Below are 24,521 nucleotides of genomic sequence, written 5' to 3'. Positions count from 1 at the left end.
CACGTGGAATTCCATTATTTTTAACATTTTGTGCTTCAGGCAATGAGGTCCTAATCATCAAATTCGTAAAAATTGAAATATTGTATAATTCAAACAATAAAAAACAAAAGAAATAGTGAGTGAGTGACATCATCAACTCTCCCATTTGGATGTAACTGGCTCGTTCATATAACTATTTTGTTACAAATAAGAGAAACTTTGAAATGTCATAACTTTCTTATTTTACATCCGATTTTGATGAAATCTTCAGCATTGTGCTTGTCTGATTAGATTGATTCAAATCAACATTTTTCTGAGGTGGACTTGACCTTTAAGCACCTGTGTCCAGAGGCCACCTAGGCCAATCACTTTTACACTTGCCCAAAAGGCAACAATTTTTGTGTCCCTCAAGGCTATTTATCAATACAAGTTTCACTAGACAGGCTTGTGTACATACATGCACAGTACATGCTGGGAAGAAGTCACTGTACAGTGTGCATTCAAACTTTAGCAAAGACGACTTGTCTCTACTTCGTTCTCATATCCTTTTCCCAGGGGGGCCACTTCTATTGAAGAGTGGATACCATGCGCGACCATGGGGTCTCGAAAAGCACCCTAAACACGTAAATTCCATATTCTGAAAATGCACCCCTTAACAAGTATTGCCATGTGAAACCCTACCCTTAACAAGTATTGGAAACAAAACAATACTCTTGGCAAATATTTCCTGAAATGAACCCCTAAACAAGTACAGGAATGTTTTATTGTTATGTCACGGGTCCTTCGGTCGTCGGTTTTACCTTCATTTGGTTTAGGGTGCGTTTATTCGACACTTTTTTACCCTAGAATCATGATTAGAATCATGATTCAAATCACGATTCTGCAGAATCACGATTGCGTTTAGTCGAAAGTGGAAATAAACGTCTTTCAAATCACAAACATGAAACACGGAAAAAGGGGCGTTTGGAAAGACGTTTCTGTAGAATCACGAACGAAAAAGCTCGTATAAACGATATCGTGATTTGAATCATGATTCTATGACGTCATTGTGTCGTGCTTCTTCCGGGTTCGACTCAAAGGCGCGCGCTGTGTTTCGTGCAGGTTAATTAAAATTTTTGTGTAGCAGTATTGCCAGTATGTACTAGTACCGGTATATGCCAATTGTCACGTGCATTTAGGAATTATCATTCTGTGTATTGTACCCCGGGGTTGTACTGTAGCGTCATTTGTATATTTCATTGTTTTCATCAATCATATCTTCAAGTTCCAAAGGCACAAATTGGACTGACGACGAACTCAGGGCTCTGCTTGTGCTTTGGCCTGAAGCAAAAGCATCCCTTACCGGGATTCACAGAAATAAGACGAAACGAATCCCTTTCAGCGGCGCTTGCGAGGGAGGGATTTCTACTATTTCTACGGAGATGTGGCACCGCCTGTCGAGACAAAATTAACAGAATTCGTGCCCAGTACTACGGCTACTGAACACCATTTTCGATGAACCGACAAGATTTAATACAAGTAAACAAAAACAATACGAGGTACAATACACGGAATTCTGGAAGTAAAAGATTTATTTTTCGGAAGCCGAGTAAACGTTGCACAAACGATCGCGCGTTAGCTCGGGCGGCAGCAAAAATCTAGCAGCCGACTTGAAGTTAGAAACACGCGCGAAAATGTTGACCTATACTTCCTGGGTCAAACTGCGCACTGTGATGCGCACTGGATCGGCCCGAATTCAGGGAGAAACAGCGTTAGAAAGATGGTCGTATAAACGCTGATTCTGTCAGATCGTGATTCATGTTGCTGTTTTGAATTATGATTCAAATCGTCATTCAAATCATGATTCTGGGTTGAGGTCGCATAAACGCAGCCTAAGTATGACCGCACCTTCTACACTTCGTGCAAATCGGACTCTAATCAAGTAGTGTTGGGGCAAAAACCCGGGCAAAAAGGACATCCTTTATAAAACATTTTAATTTTGTTTTATCATCCCTGTAAATTTGACCCCACGTAATTTTCATAGCGAAATAGATACCCTTTTTTTATTATTTTTGTGTCTTTGACACCCTTATCACGTTACCTACGTAACATGCCCTATCTTGAAAAAGACATCCTTTTTACGTGTTTTTGGGGTCGCGCATGGTATCCACTCGTCTATGTAAGTGGCCCCCCCCCCCGATCCTTTTGTACTTTGTCCTCATAATATCATCAAGCATTTACAATAAACAAATGCTTCAATATCATATTAAATCCTCTGGACCTCTACTACATGTTCATTGTAGGCCTTCATGTCAAGTGTAGTCACACCAATAAAAATGACCCAAGACCAATCAAATTCATTCTATTGGCATATCACTGATTAGTTTCTGTTTCATATGATAAAGACAGAATCAACACAGACCTTCTATAAAGTAACACATAACATGCACATACATGTATCATTCAATTCTAAATTAGAATAGCTGCCATATTTATTATGACACACCTCTCACCAAATCAAATGCTCAGAGCAAAATATAAACCATGCTTCATAACAACAAATTCCCTTAATCAAATACACTGTATTGGCTTTCAATAGCAAGTTAAATCCTACAATAGGCCTACTGGCTTCTGCACCTGTATTCTAATGTAGAGACTTTGTACGTTAAGTTCTAGACTCATTTTCAAGAATTTATGGAAGTGGGAAATCCCAAAGTTCAAGAGGTTACCATGAATTACAGTGAATTCAAAAAGAAAGAAAAGAATGAATATCAAAGTCCTATTTTTCAGTGTTCTGTTCGGAAGCAAAACTATTGGAAATCTGTGAAGCATAGGAAAAACATTCTTTCATAATCAAGTCATGCTGGTCTATGCAGGTGTTAGGGGTTATTAGAAGACCTTTCACATAATGATATTTATAATAATATGCAATTTCCACCTTTAACTTCACCCCAGGGGGGGCACTCAGTATATAATGCATAGTGGGTATGTGCCGCGGAGGGGACCCCCATTTTCACACTCAAATTTCCGTTCCAAGGCATAGCATTTTTGCCTTGTTGAGAAAAAGAACAAAGAAATCCGCTCCAAAGCTTCGCATATTTTTCGTTACGCCGCTCCGATCGCATTGAATGAGTCGAATTTTGGTGAAAAGCGGCCGCAGAGCTCCCCCGGCGGAGGCCGCGCTAGTTCCATAGGGATGCATACGCGCTCACACGCTGGCGATCCGTTCCAAGGACCCCCGTTTTCACAAACATTTGTCGTCCGAAGCACGTTCCGAGGACCCTCCTTTTTACAATAAGCCCGCTCCAAGGCCCCCGTTTTTTGTCTCGCCCGCGGCACACCCCCACCACATTTTTGGTCGAGTGCCCCCCCCCCCCCCCGGGAACTTCACACACAAGCCCAAGGCAAATGGAAAAATTCTCAATCTGTATTCACATTGTAGGTGTAGTTCAAAATGGTTTATAGGCCTCCCTCCTTTACTTTATTAAAATGTGGCTACCAAGCTTAAAACCTGGTCTTCTTATCAAAATAAACACATCCTATGCATAAGTTTTTAAGTGTTATTTATTAAAACTTGATGAAATCAATCAACTAAATTCCAACTCACTGATTGAGTCAATAAAGTAGAATTTCAAAGGCGACATTCAAAGAAGAAAGAGTAAAGAAATTCTTGTACAGATCTGATAGAACTTTAGTTAAATCTTCATGACTTCATTTTTATAGAAAGTACTAAAGGAAGAGGCAGGACTTTTTTTCAGATGAATTTGTAAATATTGAATTTTAAAGATGGAATAACTATTTCTTCTTTAATATAAACTGAGAAACTTTCCTAATCCTAGTGACTTGTGTGGGTTTTGACCGACTAACACAGATATCCATGTACATGTACATGTACTTGATAATATGACCAATGGATTCTGACAAACAGAATGCCCATGTTTTGATTGGTACAGTACAATGCAACCTTTCCTGACCTCCAACATTCCAATCAAACCAATAATTCTACCTACTCAATTTCCATCTATTTGATGTTAAAGGGGAAGTTCACGCTGAAGAGAACTTTGTTGTAAAAATAGTAGAAAATATTGGTGAAGGTTTGAGGAAAATCCGTTATAGAGTAAGAAAGTTATTAGAGTTCAAAGTTTTGGATTTGTGACATCATAAACGAGCAGCTGCCCCATGTGTTAGGTACAATGTAATATAAATGCATGAATTTCAAATTTTGTATGGTTCCTGATGACCTAATTTTGTTTTCTATTCATGATCGGGTGTGAAATGATTTGTAAATTGATATACAAAAGGTACAGTGAAAACCATTTTCAATTTTTTGAGAAAATGACATTTCATTGATTTTTTCCCAATCGCTATGTACATTAGGAATGCTGCTCCCATACATGTATGACGTCAAAAATCAAATAATTGAAATTCTAATAACTTTTTAATTGTTTAATGAATTTTTGTCAAACCTTCAGCAATATTTTTTATTATTCTTTCTGCTATTTTTACAATAAACTTTTTGTCAGGGTGAACTTCCCCTTTAACTTTGTAACTCACTTCAGCCCCATTCAGAAAACCCAAATGTACAGGTATTTCATATGCATTGAAGTTCTGAATGTCTTTGGATCTAATATGTAGGCCACTGGGGACGTTTCACAAGGCTGCTCTGATGTTGTGAATGATTTTATGAACTATTCAATTATGGAAAGCCAAATGGGGATTCTTAATCATTTTCCAAAAATCTCCTTTTGTGTAAATTTGATTTTGAGTCCGTATCAATCAGGCAAAACAATTCTTTCTTTTCCTTTAAGGGCTACTTTTCACAATTTACTGTCTAAATCTGCAACATTGGGGATTTCCTTCTTTTTTTAGTTTCCAGGGCTCTTGATATTGAGCCTTTCAGGATTAAATCGCCCTTAGCCCCCATTTACTTTTTTTCCTGGTACCAATACATGTACCTCATTGTACAGACCTACTGTAGCCTACATACATGTACGATACATCCAGTACAGTGGCAATGATCAGTTATTCTTTCAGGCCTCCAGATAACAAAAATGAATGAATAAACTTTTTAAATTGTGTTCACTAATCGATATTGAATGCATTATGGCCTGACTGGGCTCCATCAGGTTCCATGCCACAAATTTTGTAAAACACAATTGTAAACATTCCCAGTTCTTGTTCATAAATTACCTCTCGTGTGAACTTGTGAAGAGGCTTGCTGAAGGCCAGACAATGTCTACCATTTTTATACCAAGCTATTCTCTATCTCGACTCTACCCAGCTGGAGCTACCAGGAGGCAGTCATATGACTCATCTTTTAGAATCAAAACTAGTCATAAAGGAGGTCTCCAACCTGTCCAAAGTTCTGAACACACACAAAAAAGATAACTTTGGTACTAAATGACAAGAACTATTTCAAGTCTAAAAGGATGATTACTTTTCATGTTTTCACCTTCATGAACTGAATAAAAATGTATCCTTCACCAAAGAATTTTAAAGACAAAAGGCCTACATGTTCCTGTGGCTGAGCACTTTCAAAATCTCCACTCTATCCTAGATCATCTATAGACATTTTAAAGTTGCCTACATTGTGATGTAGTATGCACTTGGGAAAGCAAGATTTGATTCAAGTATAAATCATACAACATGAGAGAACTTCTGCCAGTTGCCATTCAGTCACATTTACAAAACAAAAAAAGTGTGTATCGAATTACAGGCTACCATTATTAAAATAAGCTTCAATAATTTGGGATGCTCCGGGCTGAAAATATTTATATAAATACATGTAGAGTAGAATCACAGAGCAAAATGCAGAAAATTTCATCAAAATCGGATAATGACAAAGTTATTGAATTTTAAACTCTAGCAATATTTTGTGAAATATACACATTGTCATTAATATTCATTAGATGGGCTGATGATGTCAAATCCCCATTTCCTTTTTCTTATTACATGAAATCACAATTGTTTCATTATTTCATGTGTATAATGAAATAAAGTTGCAGCAATGATGCACTATACATGTATCAGTTTTCAATCTTTTTTTTAGTTCATGGAGGAAAAAATTTGAGTATAAAACCTAATTTCATATCATAAAATACGGTACAAAAGGACAAGTATATGAAATCATCATTTTGCTCACTGAATATTCATAAAGAACTAGAACTATTTCAGCAAAAATGGAAAACTTTGAAATGTCAGAACTTTGTTATTCCTTGTGCGATTTTGATCAAATTTCCAGTGTTTTGTTTAGTCTGATTTTCCTTTATCTGTTCAAATCATATATATTTCAACCTGGAGTACCCCTTCTAATCATTCAGGCTACAAAATTCTGAATCACAACACATTCCCCTCAATGCTGGCTAATACAAAGAAAGAGATCGTGAAGGGACAGTACTTACTGTACACTGTACAGGTATGTTCAGACAATCTGTAATGTGCTTTCACTGAGCTACATGTACATGTACATATCCCACATTTTATAATATACATTCAAAAGAGGAAGTGAAGTACATGTATGCAATACTTTTACAATGTTAAAGTTATGTTACATTATACATGTGTATAATGTAAAGCTTTAAAGGCCAGGTCCATCACAATACTACGAAACTAATTTGAAGAGAAATCAAACCAGCATACATGTAACACTCTAGATGTCATCAAAGTCAGCTGAAATATATAACCAAGAAAGTTCTATACTACATTCATCTATCCTGTTAAAATCACGCTCTTTGGACAACAAATTTCACAACACAAGTGATATCATAAAATCAATGAAATCTAAAATGTTGTTATCTTCGTCTTCTTTTCTTTTCATTCCATTTTTGTAAATTGGGTACAGTCACAGTGTGTACAGAAGCCCTTGACTGAATCTTTAATACTTCAAAACAGGAGAAAATGTGAAACATGAAAACTGTAATTGCCTCTCTCATTTGCATACTATTGATTTGAAATGGTTTGATTTGATTAATAGTGGATTTGATATGATTGTTTGATTTTATTTGACTCTATTCTAAGATTGGATTGGAGTGGGGTTTTTTCCTTCTGCATTTTAATACACTTTTTCACACACATTTTAAATCAGATGTTACAAAATGTTCTTTTTTCATCTTAAATGTTTACCACTTCATTGAGCACTATATTACACTTTCAGAATAAATTCCATAATGAACACATTTGAAGGGGAAGTTCAACCTGAAAAAAAGTTTATTGTAAAAATAGCGGAAAAATAAAAAAATATTGCTGAAGGTTTGAGAAAAATCCATCAACTGACGACGGACGCCACAGCAGCTCATTTGGCCCTTCGGGCCGGATGAGCTAAAAATTGAAATTTATGCATTTTATATGACATACATGTAAAATGGGGCAGCTGCTCGTTTATGAGGTCACAAATCAAAAACTTAAAATTCTAACAACTTACATGTACTTTACTAATCCAAAATGAATTTTCCTAAAACCTTCACCAATATTTTTATTATTTTTTCTGCTATATTTACAACAAAGTATTTTTTCCACTAAATGACTCAAACCAGACAGGGAAAACACCAATTCAACCCAGAGACAGATACTCACCCATGCATAACATTCAAAATGCGGAGTTAACATTTTCTTTAAAGAGGTGATTGACATCACTACTTTAAAAGGGAAAACCCCATACATTGTACATTGTCCAGGAGTAGAAACTTGGACATTAAATGTACATGTAGGCTATATATGAGAAGTTTGATTGAGGAGATATAGGTGACATCTCCTTGGTTTAATTACTCCTTGACCCTGCCCAAGCCTATTTGTAAATTTTTTTGTTCAAAATCTATCTTTCATTCTCTACCATGTTTGATTTCTTGATGCACATTATTTACATTTAATACAATCAAACCCTGATTGTATTCCAGCAAAGGGTGGTACATCTACAATTCCTGGTTTTAAATAAAATCAACTTCAATCAAAATAAATCAAGGAAAATCACACAATTCAGCTGATTTATACACATGTAACTGTAAGTACAATAACACAGGAACACTTTTTCCCTGGAGTTTCACAAAATTATCTAAATCTATAGATAAAAGTGTTACAGTAAAATATCAGACATTGCCATGTTTTAGAGATTCTGCATGGTATTATCATAGAGATTATGTACATGTAGGTCTATAGTATTTACAGGACAATCAGATACACCCCCCCCCCCTTGTATCCATTCATCCTGAAACATAATAAAGGGAATGTCTAGAATTAAACTCAAATTACAAATGTATGCAAGAGCAAAAACTACAAACATGTATCCCTCAAAAATAATGTCACAACATAAAAAGTTTTTAAAGTTATTACCGGTAGTCTGTTGTCCTTTGATGGATTTTCACCAAACTTTTTATGTCAGGGTGGACTTCCCCTTTTAAAAAATTTAGCAGAATACATGTATGTACAGTACATTAAAAAGGAATGTACTGTCATGATAAAAATGTAGGACAAAGATCCTGATCCACCCTTCCACCAAAAGTTTTAGACTATTAATCCTATTTAAGTATACCTGTCAGACCTCCTAACAGTTCGCCAATCAATGTACACCACTCAGGCTGCGTTTATGCGACCTCAAGCCAGAATCATGATTTGAATCATGATTCAAAACACAAACATGAATCACAATATCACAGAATCAGCGTTAAGACGACCTTCATTCCAATGCTGTTTCTCATTAGATTTGGGCCAATCCAGTGCGCATCACTAGTGCGCAGTTTGGCACAGGAAGTTTTTCGCACGTGTTTCGGCTCTCGTAAAATCTTTTTGCTTCCAGAATTTAGTCTATACCTCATTTTGTTTACTTCTATCATATAGGGTCCATATCTATTCATCTTGTTAGTTTATCCAAAATGTTCGGAAGTGAATTTCAGCGTAGATCCAATTTAATATTGATACTGTATACTCAACAACAACTGAGATCATTGTCTGCCCAGTTAATTCATTTACTAGGACTTGAAGTTGAAGACATGACCAAAAAATGAAAAGTAGTGGACGATGCGATGACCGACACAGAACTTGAACATGACAAGAAATGCACGCATAGTACATAATCATGTACACTGTACATACAATAAGCATATTGAGCACCTTGAGCTTGGCAAGAGTCAAACCGAAAGTAGCCTGACGCAGTGAGGTCATACATGTAGAATCATGATTCAAATCACGATATCGTTTATTCGAACATTATCGTACGTGATTCTGCAGAAACGTCTTTCCAAACGCCCCTTTTTTCGTGTTTCATGTTTGTGATTCTAATCATGATTTTATTCAATTTCGACTAAACGCAATCGTGATTCTGCAGAATCATGATTTGAAACATGATTCAGATCATGATTCTAGGGTAAAAAAGTGGCAGATAAACGCACCCTTAGTCATCATCACATATCCCTCTTCACATCCCCAGACATTCAAATCAGTAGGGGATAGGTCATTTTCTGCATTTGCCCCAAAATATTGGATTACATGTAGATTACCCAATGAACTTTAATATTCTATTGATGAGTTTATCAAAGAAGATGCTTACATGTTTATCTTATTTGTTTCAATATCAAATCATATTGCAAGTTGTGTTTCATTTTGTGTATTTTTGTGACTTTTGTCTGTTTTTACAGATTGTACTGGTTTTGTCATTTGTACAGCGCTTTGCAACTTTTGAAAAAAGGCGCTTAATAAGTTATTGAACATATAGGATAGGTGCCCAGCCTTATGTGCCCACATCATCCCCCCCCCCCATCCACTAGCACCACCTTCCAAGGAAGTTCCAACCAAAGAACCCTCAATTCTATCAATACTTGAATAAATGAAAATTATGTAAACCTTATTAAAGCAGGTCATTGACAGCCACATCGGCAATCGCTCAATAAAATATTTCAAATGCCAGTCCACCCCAACAAAGAGTTGACTTGAATAAAAAGAGAAAAATCAAACGAGTACAACACTGGATATTTCATCAAAAAGATCGGTTGTAGAATAAGAAAGTTCTACCCCTTTCATTAACCCATCCTCCAATTATCCGCCTAAGAGTAATGCGGATAATTCAATAAAAATTGCATTCACAAACTCAGAAAATAATCTGTACTATTTTTCTACAAGCGCCCGACCTGAAAAAAGGCGGATAATTGTCATGGCAACTGCACACGCCCCCTCTAATGGAGTTGCATTGCAAAAGGTTGACCTTGTGACCGCACCATGGCAATTATCCGCATTACTTTGGAAATGCGTTCATAAAGTCAAAATGCTGCTATTATGCAGATAATAGCAGCATCGAAATAATGCGGATAACTCTGGTCACCGTCCTCCTCCGAATTTTAGGACCAAATTATGCTGCTATTATCCACATAATTGGGTTTATGAAAGGGGTATTCGGACATTTTTAAGTTTCACTTAATTTCACATAAGTTATATGAACATCCTGGTCTGTATGCAAATGAGGGGACTGATGACATCACTCACACACTATTTCTTTTGTATTTCATTATATGAAATATGATTTATTACTCAATGTCGGTTGAAACTATTAAAGTTTCATTCCTCTCTGAACACATGGAATTACCATCCCCTGTAACATTTATATGGTTCAGTCAAGTTGGGGCCACGTCCATTCACGAGTGGATACCATGCGCGACCATGGGGTCTCGAAAAGGACTCTAAACACGTAATTTCCATATTCTGAAAATGCACCCCTTAACAAGCACAACGAACAATTGTCCATAGACTGTGTACAACGGATAGATCGTCTCCGCACAGCGATTCGAAGACCGCTGATTGGTCAATCGCGCAGATCACGTCATGACCACGTGGTCCCAAAAATAATTCCTTCGGACTGCGTGCGGAAGTATCGATAGCGATAACGATATCCGGTCACGTTGTGTACGCCGTAAATAGTTTTGGTTCGTGATCGGATCGCTCCGGTATCGATCGAAAATTATCGAAACTCTGCAATTTCATGCATATTCAGGCGACGCTCCGAAACCCGGAAGCCAATTGACTTTGTGCACGTTGCGATAGACTCTACAAATTCCAACGAACACGATGGCATATAGACGCTAATTCGTAAGATTTTGACGGAAAAGCAAGAAGTAATCGAAATTCGCTTACCTGTGCAGTATCGGTGAGAAAATAGATCCTCCGAGAATACCTTTCATAATTCATATAAAATACGGGAAAGTGAAATTCTAGGTCGATTTTGGTACGAGGTGATAGAGAATTGCACACTTGTTTTGGTGGAATTCTGTGTGGGGAAATAAAAGGCTTGCACTGCGCATGCTTACTATATTTTCATTCATAAATTGGTTCTCGGCAGGGGCTGGATGACGTCATGTAATAAGCAAAACTGTACACGACCGCTACGTTCACGCTCCGCTATCCGTTGTACACAATTGTTCGTTGTGACAAGTATGGGCGTGTGAAACCCTATACCCTTAATAAGTATTGGAAACAAAACGATACTCTTGGCAAATATTCCCTGAAATGAACCCCTAAACAAGTACAGGAATGTTTTATTGTTACGGGTCCTTCGGTCGTCGGCTTTGCCTTATTTGGTTTAGTACGACCCCACCGTCTACCCCTCGCGCAAATAGGACTCTAAACACGTAGTGTTGGGGCAAAAAGGACATCCTTTACAAAACATTTTAATTTCGTTTTATCATCCCCGCAAATTCGACCCTAAACACGTAATTTTCCTAGCGAAATAGATACCCTTTTTTCATTATTTTTGTGTTTTTGACACCCTTATCACGTTACGTACGTAACGTGCCCTATCGTGAAAAGGACATCCTTTTTACGTGTTTTTTTGGTCGCGCATGGTATCCACTCGTCAATGTAAGTGGCCCCCCCGGGGGTTCAGTCAAGTTGGTCTTTAATATTGTCAAATCTATAAAAATTGAAATAGTGTGTGTATTTCAAACAATAAAAAACAACAGAAATGGTGAGGGGCATCATCGACTCTCATTTGCATGTCACACTATCTAGTCTATGCACCACCACAGAACTCTGGAACTGAATGCAATTTAACGTGCATTACACTATTGAATGATAGTGACACATATCTTAGCTCAGCCTCACTCAGCTCTGACACTGGTCATGCTGGTAATCACCGTAAATTGGTATTCATCACAAACATACCACTACCACCCGAGCGGTGGCCAGCTGCGAGATACGCCGAAACGCTCCCGAGAACAAAACTTGAAATTACCGATGCACTGACGGGCGTGGTGAGAAAACAACATAACTAGTAAATAACATTAGAATCACTTACCCATTTGTCATATTCCACGTCTTGAAATAAAAGAGAGAAAATCCACCGACTATTTATTCCACAACTAGCTGAAGTTACTAATTGCTAGGGCCGTTTACAATTATTGGGTAAACTTTACTTCCGTATTTTTCTTTTTTTTTATTCCGTATTGCTCGTAGGTACCGGTAGTCTTCGTTAAAGGATTCGAGTTTGATCGAGGAAAATATTCTCCAGCTAAGATATTATTGACATAATTTCCAATGGACATATTCACGCGGCGCATGACGCCATATCACCATCTCATTCATCGGGACGAAATAAAATGACTTAAATATCGATTTTTACAAAGTATGAATATTTGAAAGTCAAGAAGTGATTTATATAACATCGAAACAATTACAAATTTCGAATAACAACTTGATTTGCCTTTTTTCTGGCTCAATCGGGAGAGCATATTGTGAAAATTATAAAAATTGCCACAACAATATAGATACAAATCGGACAGATTGGATTGGGTCAGTTAAATGTTTCTCAGGCCACATGCCATATACATATGCATGCCTTAAGGACCCTGTAACTTTTCTCAAGGGCACATTTCTATAATACTGACAGCATGCACCAATGGGAAGTGAGGCTGAAAATAAGATATGATTTGAACGGATAAAGTGAAATCATACAAAAAACGGTCTGACAATTTCATCAAAATCGGACGAGAAATAACTATTGTGACATTTTAAAGCTTTTCATTTTTTTTTGGCGATAAAACACTTAGTCCTCGCGAATTTGCAGTGAGTAGGCCTAAAGTGAAGCTGATGATGATCAAATTCACAGTTCCCGGTCACAGTTATTCTTTTGTAAAGTTTATCATGCCCCCGGGATCATGCCTTAGGCTATTCAAATTTTGTCCAAAAAGAGATTTGAAAAATTGACTAACAATAATTGATTATAATGCATAAACTACGGCATTGCTGCAACTTATTTTGTTAGACAAAGGCTCCTGTCAAAAATATTAATAATAACTAATGCAATAACATCGTTTTTTAATCAGATTTTGATGGAATTATCGGCGTTTTATTGCTTTTATACATTTTTCAGCCCAGAATACCCCTTTGAAAAATGACAATCATAATGAAAGAGGCCGTGCAATAAAAAAAATCAAACAAGCAAACAAACAATAATACACCCGTCCCCCCCAAAAAAAAAAAAAAAAATTCTTGGAACTGGAACGGGCCGAAAATTGAATTGAAAAACTTAATTGTCCATCATTCTTTTTTCCGCTGGCTTACACACAATATGAAGATACAATACAAACAAATGGTAATAACATGTCAACATATATTTGTTTTGACTTAGGTATACAAGATTAAAATTACAATACACAAGACTTTGAATTACAGTTAGTCCAACGGTTAGGGTCTGGTTAAATTAAGAATCATTCATATTTTATAATAATTATGGTTATAGTTATCGGCAAAAGATTAGTAAAGCCTTTCGAAAGCTGGTTTATTGCAAATACTATTACAATATTGTATTAGAGAGTAATAGGAGTGCGTACATATGTGTCTGTTTCCAAAAGATAACCTCTAATTAATATAAGTAAAGTCAGAATTTATCTATTGTGATTATTGAACTATCAACTAAAAAGAGTAGGGTATTGATTACGGGCGACTTCATATTTCCTCAAAGAATCCCCACTACACTATCCCCCTAGGCTTTTCCTGACATAGCATCTCATCAGCACCTCCTCCGATTACCCTTTTGGTCGAGGGGCTCGTCTCTTCACGGGCCCCAGATTATATATATATATAGTTATGTAAATAGGAAAAATATGAAGAGATAATAAAAAAAAGAGAAGGAGAAAAAGCAATTTATAAAGCACTGTAAAAATGTTCTTCAAAATTTGAAGCATGATGTTTATGTCCCTCGCTCTCAGAATATTGTTTATAACCTTAAAAAAATGTTTAGACAACTTTTTTAAAAACGTGCTTAAAACTTTAAGCATTTCATTTTTCTTACTACTTTGAAAAGGGTCGTGTATGTGTTCAATTGTCTTGCCCCAAAATTTATCGAAAGCTGGCCCTGGCACCCCTGTTTACACGTAGTTTCCTTGTACTTACCTAAAGAAATTTTATTAGATTAGATTTGACTTGGTTTGGATCGAACTTGACTTGACTTGGCTTGATTTGCTTTGTTTGCTTTATTTATTTTTATTTTATTTTATATTATTTTATTTTATTTTATTTAATTCCATTTCATTTTATTTTATCTTATTTTATTTTATTTTACTTATTTCATTTTATTTTTTAAAACTTTATTTCAATATTCAGCGTCACAAATTATGTTGACACTCATATCAAGAGCCCTATTATTACCAGGAACAATTAAATAGTAAGGCCATTGGGAGAGTAAACAGGGGGACTTTTGGCAACTTTGTTACAAAACAGGTCATATAATTGTGGTGTTTTCGATATACAGATTGGAAAAATGAGGGCTAAACAAAGAACTGAGAACTGATGCCTATCATGGAATTTAAGTGCTTCTCTGCCTCCTTATATGACTATAATTTTCCCCATTCATGAAACAAAATATCACATAAAGTGGTAATAATGTATCCCAAAAAGGAGATTTGGAATTATATTCTTTGAAGTTTTCAAAAGAAAGAAATTTAAATATTCTCTATATGATGTCATTTTCTAACGATTGATTCTATGTTAAAATATGAATTTAACAGATTGTGAATTTAGTGACTTGTCTTGATAATGTTATCGATATCATAATAAAAGACCTTTAAACATGTGCATCTTAAGATTTTTTTCGAAGAATATCAATAATTTACACGAAATGATAACCATGCAAGGCTTCTATATTTATTTATTATATATATATTTGATATATGCATACTTATATATCTAATCTGAAATTTTACTCGTATAAGAAACTGGATATGAATCCATTATAATCCCAATTTTGTTTCATAATAATTATGGCAAGAAAAGACGATGTATTTTTTTTTAAGGTTCTACATAAATTATACCGTAAGAATTTGAATAGATCAGCTGGCACGTAATAGAAATTCAATTCAAAATTGTTTTGTTCTCGATAATATGAAGATATTCTATTTTTTTTAAACTGAAAAGATGCTTTTCTTTTTGACAATAAATCTTATTAATCAAAAAATATATTCAACTACTGCTTTGATATTGGAAACTGCAACACATACAGACAATATCAAACCCAAATTCTATTCTCAGCAACAGAGGGCGTTTTTGCATTTACAAAGTCTGTCACATGAATCGTATTGTTCAAATCATTAATTTGACTAGAATAACTAGCATAACTTTGTTGAGTTTTATATACCATAAAAGCATAAGACATATCAAACATGAATGAATGTATTACAAATGAAAAAATAATAGAGGTTAAAATGTTTAAAGTTTGCACCCTTGGTATCCAACCCTTTCCTAATTCTTCATTATTCTTGTATTTTAAATATGATTAATAAAAGAAACAGGTTAGTGTCTCTGATCATCTCATGATTTGGATAAGTTTTTATTATCATTTTTGTTTAAAATTATTTTAAGAAATAAACATTCCTAGTCATTTGCTAGAAATTAAATTGTCAATACTAGATATTTGGGTCGAGTTATTGTTTTTGTGCAATATTATGCAAACAAATCTCCATCTCTCTCTTATTTTTTTGCACCTCCCTTTCCCCCTTCTCTCTCCCTCTTTTTGAAATTTCCCCTCTCTCACTTTCCCTATCACCATCTCGAGTTATCCACTCTCCTCTTCTTCTCCTTCTACTATTCCTCTTTCCTCTTCACCTTTTTCTTCTCCTCACCCTTCTTCTTCTCCTCCTTCTTCTCTATCTTCTTCTATTCCTTCTTCTTCGTCTTCCTCTCCTCCTCCTTTCATCTTCTTCCTCTTCCCCTCCTCCTCCCTTTTCTCCACCTTCTCTTTGTGCTTTCTCCTCCTCCACTTCTTCTTCTCAAAAAAGTGATAAGATGACTTAGACAAAAAACACAAGATGATGAAGCAACATATTTTAGTGTGCTTTCTCAACTTTATTTTAAAAATACCAAGAAGTCTGTACAGTGTGGAAGCTAGCCATTCAGGTTTTACATATACATGTACTGTACAAAAAGTACTTCACATATAAAAATCGACATTTTGCTTTTCATGTTTAAATATTCCATTTCAAAATTTCCTTTCCACATCGAGCGACAAAAATAATAACAATCTGATAAAAATAGTCATAAAAGAATTGCCTAGATCATATTAAATCACAGGAAAATGCCCCATTTATAGTCTATTTAATGTATCCTTTTCGGGAAGAAGTGAAAATGAGCAGACGCGAGTAGCAGATCCATTGCATATATGCAAATGTTCACATCTGATTAGAAAACATGCTTCCCAAATGCAGCGGTCACTTGTTCCATAGTATCTGGAAATTGGTAGCAACTGCTCGGGCAATATTTTACTCCAGCCTAAATGCTCCTTAGTGTATTCTCATTTACAGGAAGTCTGAGTTCATTAGTAGCAGAAACTGCACTTTAGTCTGACATTGATAACGATGATAACTCAAATATTCTTTGTAGTATGATATATTTTGAAAAGCCTTGTTAATGCTGTGTACAAGGCTCCACCTAATGTACAATTCATGCAAACTGGTCTTGTGTCCGTTGAGATACATGCACAGAAGCATACGTTTCTTCCCCGACATAAGACATGAAACTTACAGGGTTATACGAAACAGCCACAATAGTGAAATTTGATCGATCTTTCGTTGATATAGAGTATACAATGTACTGCATATTGCAAACATGAAAGTGAAAAGTAAAATAAGACAATATTTCAGCAAAACTCATACGTAGGCCTGTATTCTGAATGACGTCCAGTTTAACAGCTAAGGCCATGGCCTAAGTCTGTATTAAGTTATGGGGAGCCAAACATTTCAACACTTGCTTTTTTTTTCTTTCCTATGTTTACTTATGCTCCACCCTCATGCTTTAGATGGTGAAGAAAACTTTTGGTTGCCATATTTTCAACTTTTAACAAGAGCTGATAAATTCAACTTGTACTGTAAATTATTTGTGTCATGGTTGGTTTTCCAAAGTAGACCCCAACTTTAGACCAGAGGTTACATTAAAGCAGTTCAGAATACGGACCATCGAGTACACAGGCAGATACACTCTCATTGCTTTTGATCATTGCAAGGCCTAATATAAAAAGAATGATCAGGAAGAAAAAATTGTTCATTTTGACATTATCTTTTACAGAAATGCATACACCATAGGCACAAATAAGGGCCGCCGTACCCACCTGACATAGCGGTATCAGTAACAAAAGATCAGTGATGGCTAAATTATACATTTTTTCCAGAAAACACATAAAAGGATGTCATTAAAAATCTAAAAATTATTGTCTCTGCAAATGAAAGTTAAGAAGGCCATTAATATCAATAATGCTATACATCGGATATCTGCTGACATTTCACGAAGAAATTGTAATTATTTTTTCATTATTTCATACTTTGTTGTCATGGCAACTACCATGGTAACAGGGCTTAGCAGCCAATCACAATCAAGGTTTCCATTACTCAAAAATGTCAACCGCACAAAGTTCTATATTTTTTCTATTGTCCATGCGCGTGCACATGTAGAATACATGTACTTTCCACGTTGGTATGGCCCAATATACTATTTATTGTGTCATGGAGAATATGTACTTTTCTTATGACTCAAGGTTGTGCGTATGAGCTCCATTTGTGTACTGGGAATATGGGGGTAATGCTGTTACAAGACATTTGCAGTATATCAAAAGAAAATGGATGAAAGTGAATCTGCCTTGTCTAGTAGCACAAAACTTGATGATTAATCATGCTTTGACTTTTTACAACTGATTGTACACTGTAATCAATACAATAAATCGTAATTATTTTTCTACAATCAATTATCATTGATATGCTTTGTGTTACAGACATCCGTTTCGATGATCAAGACAAAACATATACACCAACAGACTTACCGGTAATTTAGATTCACAGAACACACATTTAGGGCCTACTTTTGACAGAAAAAGGGGATTGATTTTCTTCCAATATTTTTTTTTTCACAAAAATACGTATATTTGATAAGAAATGTAAAAATGAAAGCCACATGATCAGCTCTCTCCCTGATAAGAATGAATGCGAATGTACATGAAAAAAAATTAAGATTTCTAGGTTTTTCATTAAAAAAGGCAATCTTATTAAATTCGGGAGAAGAATGTACCATTCCAATTGATTTTCCCCATCCAACCATGCCCCAGTCACACCAATGAAACTGAATCCAAATTGACTGATGATTTCTCATTTAGCTGCAATGCAATAGATTGGTCAGTTTGGAGTCGTTTATGCTGGTGTGACTAAGGTCATATATCCACACCAATGCTAGGGTTGTATTCCTCTGCAGACACAGACCCTGGGACTGTAAAATCGCAGTAAGGTGTGAAATGAAGACTAAGTCAATGGGGACCGTCTATTGCAGCGCCTACATGTACAGACACGGCAAAATAAAAGCAGCCATGTTGGGCTTATCTCCAGACACCCTAAGTAATTCAGAGCATACTAGTACAAATTTTCAGACCAGGGCTCCGTAACACAAAGGTTTGCAATCAATTGCTAAATACCAATGACCAATCTAGATCGTCGTTGCACGCGCACTGTTTAAGATAATGACTGGGAAGCAATCAGTGCGGTTCTTTCATACTTGCAATTCATCGCAAACCTTTGTCTTATGGAGCCCAGGTGGGTGTTTCATAAAGTTGTTCGTGAGTTATGAGCGACTTCAAGAACGACCGGTGATCCTTTTTTTGGGGGTGATAAATGGTTTATTCATTGGTGATGGTTTAGCAAGTAAGAAAGGTTCACCAGTTGTTCTTGAAGTCGCTATTAACTTACAAACAGCTTTATGATACGGTCCCTGGAGGGTGTTTCATAAAGTTGTTCTTAAGTTACGAGCGACTTAACAACTTCACCCCAGATTTCAAATGGCATTGATTCAGTTCCCAAGAGAGGGTCACCAGTCATTCATAAAGTCGCTTGTAACTGTTTTATGAAACACCAACTGGAGGCCTGCATGCTAAAGAGTTCGGGCCCCTTTCAAAAAGGGTTTCAAGTATAATTATTTTAACTACCATGGAAACCTTGATTGTGACTGGCTGCTGAGCACTGCTACAAAGGTAGTTGTCATTATGGCAAAGTTGTCATAGTTTAAGAAGAGGGCCCCAGGAGGCCATTTCATAAAGCTGTTTGTAAGATAAGAACGACTGGTGAACCTTTCTTACGCGCTAAACCATCGCCAATGAATATACCATTTACCACAAGAAAGTATCACCAGTTGTTCTTAAAGTAACTCTTAACTTACGAACAGCTTCATGAAACACCCACCAGATGGTTATAGTAATTTTACCATTATGGTAAATACAATACAGAGCTTAGCAGCCAATCAAAATCAAGCTTCAATGGTAGTTACCATAACAGCAAAGATATCATAATCATGGTCTTAATAAACAGGCTTTAGGAACACGAAGCTGTGGCAATGAAAGTAAATGAAAAAGGAACCCTATATCATTTAAAAAATCATTGAATATAAAGAATATAGATTAGCGGTAACGAAAGTCAATCAGAAACTCATGATCAGATAAAATTGTTCAATCGTTTAAAAGGAAAAAAATTCATTAAAGAGGTGCATAATATTTTCACTTTGGATATTAAAAATATCACAAAAACGTATCATTCCACGTGAAAACAAAATGTGAATGATTATATACTTTTTGGTTTTTCTTCAGCTTGGGCTGAGCATAGAGAATTGATATGGGACTAGTTACTCAAAGCTTATCAACATATTGTAAAGTTGATCGTATCTTGCGCAATCAATCTTAAACATTAGTTCTATCAGCTTTGTGTTAAGGAGGCTAAGTACATTGGAATAGGAATCGCACTGGTCACAAATACATGTAGTCACACAACCAATTCTGAAACCCTGCATACGGTGACATAGTTACAGAGATATCTGGGTCCCGTCTTACATAGTGTTGAAATTGATCCAATCAACCACAACTATGGAAAGCCAGCAACGTCAACATCTAAAAGGCATGTTTGTTCAAAATATTTTTTTAGATGTGATGTATAACCATACATTTATTATTCTTTTGAAACTTCAGTGTGCTTTTCTCTGTTTACAAAAGACATCATGCAAATTTACTGGAGAAAAAATTATGACATCATTGGATTTCCATATAGTTGTAAGATGATCGGATATACAAAACTCTTTGTATAAAGACAGTCCCTGGATTGTATGGCAACATGTATACATGTGGTACTGATCATCGGCGATTTGAGGCAATTTTGTTGTCTCAAACAAATTAAAAGATCACTTTTGTAAAATATATTGTAACAAGAGTTGCATAGAATATAAATCAAAACATTAAATGCCAGTCCTACATATGTAAATGCATGCTCCTGATTGCTTAGAATTGGAGTTGTGAATATATATATATATTTTTTTTTTGATGTGTATGATTAAAATCGTTATGTAAATCATTTATGGACCTTCCAAATGCCTTATCTCTTACAAACACACATAAATCAGAATTTTCTACATAATTAAATGAAATATTTCATTTGCACTCTCATAGGAAAATATTAAAAGCTAATAACTGTGGTCGGTGGATACAACATGGCTACTTACTTACACTTTAAGGTAACAGTTTTGATAGCGAATAAGAATTTTTGATTATTCACATGTCAAATTGCTGTGCCTTCTGTCATTTCACATCCGATTTCAATGAAATTTCCATATTTTGCAAGTTTCTTTTTTTACAATTTTTCTTCAAACCAGCTTGATTTCAGGGTATCATATCCTGTTAAATGGTAAATAAGCATAGAATTAGAAGTGCCAAAAAGCAGAGACTACTCCCAATAGCCCGACATAAAGTAAGAAAGTTCATATTATACATCATGTATGGAGTTATTTTCATTGTAATACAGGATCATTGGTTGGCATCGCTATTGAAACTGGGGGATGGCACTGATGAAATTTGACACTAACCCACAGGGGAATGGCCTACATGTATGTAGGCTTAGTATAGCGACCAACTGGCTCTAGTAGGTAATGGATTAACCAGTTGACCACCAAATTCTACGATTACTATAGACTTTGAACAGGGATCACCCGATTCCAGTAGACACCGAGTTAACCAGTTGACTACAGAATTATGTTTTTTCATTCAGGGGACCACCCGAATCCAGTAGGCAATGGGTTAAGATGTTGACTACCGGTACTGAATTCTTAAAATAAATTTATTTTTAAAAATATCATTAGCTTTGTAACATTCCAGGGACCATACGTTCCAGTAGACAACGGGTTAACCTGTTGAATTCTAATAGTCCAGTATAAGTAGGCAATGGGTTAACTTATGACTACTGAAATTCCCTAATTATCAAAGGCTTTGTACAGTAGGCAATCGGTTAAAAGTAGAGAAAGCTCACGACAATCAGCCCTCATCGAGTCTGCTTCGCTGAGTGGAATGCTTCAACAACAACAACAAAAATTACATCGACAAAAATAAAGTGATCCTTGACAAGAAAATGATCAGTATTACACTCCCTGCAAATTTGAAATGATACGACAATGACTTAATCATCCGTTCTATGTACACTTACGTCCTTCCATTCCACTCTAAGACTGTACAAGATAGCATCTCGGTATGTACAACAGTTGTCTTTCTACAGTCATCTATGTACACCTAACAAGAAAGCGATTCGCTCATAGAGCTCATTGATCAATACTGTTTCAAACTTCTGTTCATCAATGCAGGTTAGGTTTCCTCGACATATATAAAAAAGTTCATGAATTTCATTCAACGACATTGTCAGGCACTGTACTGATAAAACAGGGACATCTATTTACAACAAAATTTGATCATTAAAAGTGGAAAGTTCATGACTTATAATATATATTTAAAAAAAATCGCGCGGGACCACGTCAAAATGATGATTATGCGGCATGAATACCACTTCTCTATCTTTTCTCTATTCGTCATATGACACAATAGTATGATTTCATGTTTGTCCTGCTCTCAATACTTGGCAATATATTAATAAGGTAAGGGGGAGGATGACACTGTTTGTCATTACTAGATTACCACCGGTGCTCAACTCAAAGAGATCATTCAAGTTCAGTGTTTGTATTGGTGTTGACAGCATGTTTCAGGTGGCCTAACTTAACACTGAGACTTGCAGTGTTCAGTGTCAATATTGGTGTTGAGAGCTGGTTTCAGACTGCCTAGCCTAACACTGGCACCTTATGAAGTATTGGTGTTGAGATCAGGTTTCAGGCAGCCTAACCAAACACCATTGCTTTATGTACTATGGTAATGGTGTTGAATGCATGTTTCAGGCAGCATAACCTAACACCAACACCTTACACTAAGAGTGAAAATAGTGTTGGTGTTGTGAACATGTTTCAGGCAGTCTAAACAAACTAACACCAACACCTACCTCACTTTGCTCTAACACTGAATGTTAGTGTACAAAACCAATACCTTCAATACTATAGAAAACTCAATACCCCGTGACACCTGAAATTTTAAACAGAGAATGCCAACACTGAATTCAAAATCACTACCACAAAATATGACTTCATCTGAAATTTAAAAAAAAGTTGCAAAAATACTGCTCTCTAGTAACCTATCTAATTCCTTGTTCATTGTACAACAAAGATTTAAAGATTTTATTCATTACTTTAGTAAATCAATAACAGTGCTAAAAGGCAGTTCATAATCATTGTAACGGAAGTTTACCTTAAATGCAGATTCACTAAATGACACTGATCATGATTTATTGATTTAAAAAACAAAAATATAAGAAAATCTATAGTAAGCGATTACAATTATCAATAAAATTTCTCATTAATTGAAATATGGACAGTTCTGTCAGTTCTTAGTACATTTTAAAATGAATACAATGGAAAAAATGTAGGCCGGAGTAAAAAACAATGAAAATTTAAAAATAAAAATTTAGTCATGTGACATAAGAAATATATTGTTGAATTAGAATGCCATCAATGATCGAATATATAAAAAGAGAGTAAATAGTAATTGGGATACAAAAAATTCAAGACAGCATATTTTGGGATATATTTGGTGAATTTCAGCGGTGTCTCTGATATAATGTACCAGAATGGTGCTTCTGAGTTATTCTTGGCATTTTTCTTGTTAAAACGATTTCACAGTTCAAACTGACAAGAGTCAATTTCTCTCAAAATCCTGTAGCAGTAGAAAACTAATGGTTGCCTTAAACATGCGCTCACAAGTTTTAGGTCCAAAGTTTGAAGAAGCAATCAGAGGCAAGGTCAGTGACATTGAGATACCGATGGGTATAGGCCAAATACCACTGATCGTGGTTTGTACTGGCACAATAAAGACTTTTACAGTGAAGGAAAGGAAAGCTGATGTCAGAACTTCTCATCTTTTAGAGGTCTAAAGAGAGCAGCAGCCATAGTTATCAATGGCCAATATTTTCCAGGAGATTCTATCAATATCTGCACATGGTTATCCAATAGCAATATCTGACAATAAGGAGAACAGCAGTCAGAATGCATAGTTATTGGTGGCCAAGATTTCTGGAGATGCAGTTAGAGTTATCCATTGGTAGAGTTTACAATGAAACAGAACAGTGTATTGGATGATAAATCTGATGATGGTGCTGACATTTCATCACAGAGGAGTGTTTGAGATTCATCATTACAGTTGGATTTGCTATCAGTGACCCATATTTTCTGACGACGGTGCTAAGATATCGTTAGAAAGCAGCATTTGAGATTGATCAAAATGGTCAGAGCTGCTACCAGTGACCGACATTTTCTGGAGATGCTTGAAATGCCTCAAAACTTTACTGAAAGTATTTTAAAAGCAGTGTTTGAGATCAAGCAGAATGACGGTTGAATGCATTATCAGTGACCGATATTTTCTGGAGATGCTTGCGACGCCTGAAACACTTCACTAAAGGTGGTCTGAAAGCAGTGTTTGAGATCCGAATACGAGACCACCAAGATGTTCTGTTCGTCACGCGACATCAGGCAGACCTTCTCTGGAATACCAGCATCAAGCTGCAAGAAAAATGAAAGAGTGGGCAAAACTGAGTTAGGATAAGTTTCACCAAAAACCCCACGAAAAGTAAAATGTACAAATTGTGGGTGATAGAGAGAAGGTATAAAAAACACAAAAGCACTGATTTGAGAAAAAGATAATGATTCATAATTTTATCTCA

At 35.8% G+C, this 24,521-nt stretch overlaps 2 protein-coding genes across 8 annotated transcripts in view; both read right to left on the bottom strand.

Moving 5' to 3' along the window:
• Window positions 1-12,425, bottom strand: part of LOC121414489 (arf-GAP with Rho-GAP domain, ANK repeat and PH domain-containing protein 1-like) — a 123,772-nt gene extending 111,347 nt beyond the window's left edge. For all 7 annotated transcript variants that reach the window (XM_041607688.1, XM_041607695.1, XM_041607705.1 and 4 more), the window contains exon 1: window positions 12,230-12,425. The gene's annotated coding sequence lies outside the window, so the exon portion shown is untranslated. The remainder of the gene's footprint in view (window positions 1-12,229) is intronic.
• A 3,826-nt stretch (window positions 12,426-16,251) lies between these two features.
• The window catches only part of LOC121414465 (PAN2-PAN3 deadenylation complex subunit Pan3-like), a 30,398-nt gene continuing 22,128 nt past the window's right edge, over window positions 16,252-24,521 (bottom strand). The window contains exon 15 of the mRNA XM_041607676.1: window positions 16,252-24,360. Coding sequence (XP_041463610.1) covers window positions 24,205-24,360 — 156 coding nt within the window. The 3' untranslated portion in view covers window positions 16,252-24,204. The remainder of the gene's footprint in view (window positions 24,361-24,521) is intronic.

Source organism: Lytechinus variegatus, chromosome 1, assembly GCF_018143015.1.
Source record: "Lytechinus variegatus isolate NC3 chromosome 1, Lvar_3.0, whole genome shotgun sequence".
NCBI classification, from domain to species: Eukaryota; Metazoa; Echinodermata; class Echinoidea; order Temnopleuroida; family Toxopneustidae; genus Lytechinus; species Lytechinus variegatus.
Note: the sequence above shows the minus strand (reverse complement) of the source record. Positions and strands in the feature narration are given on the sequence as shown.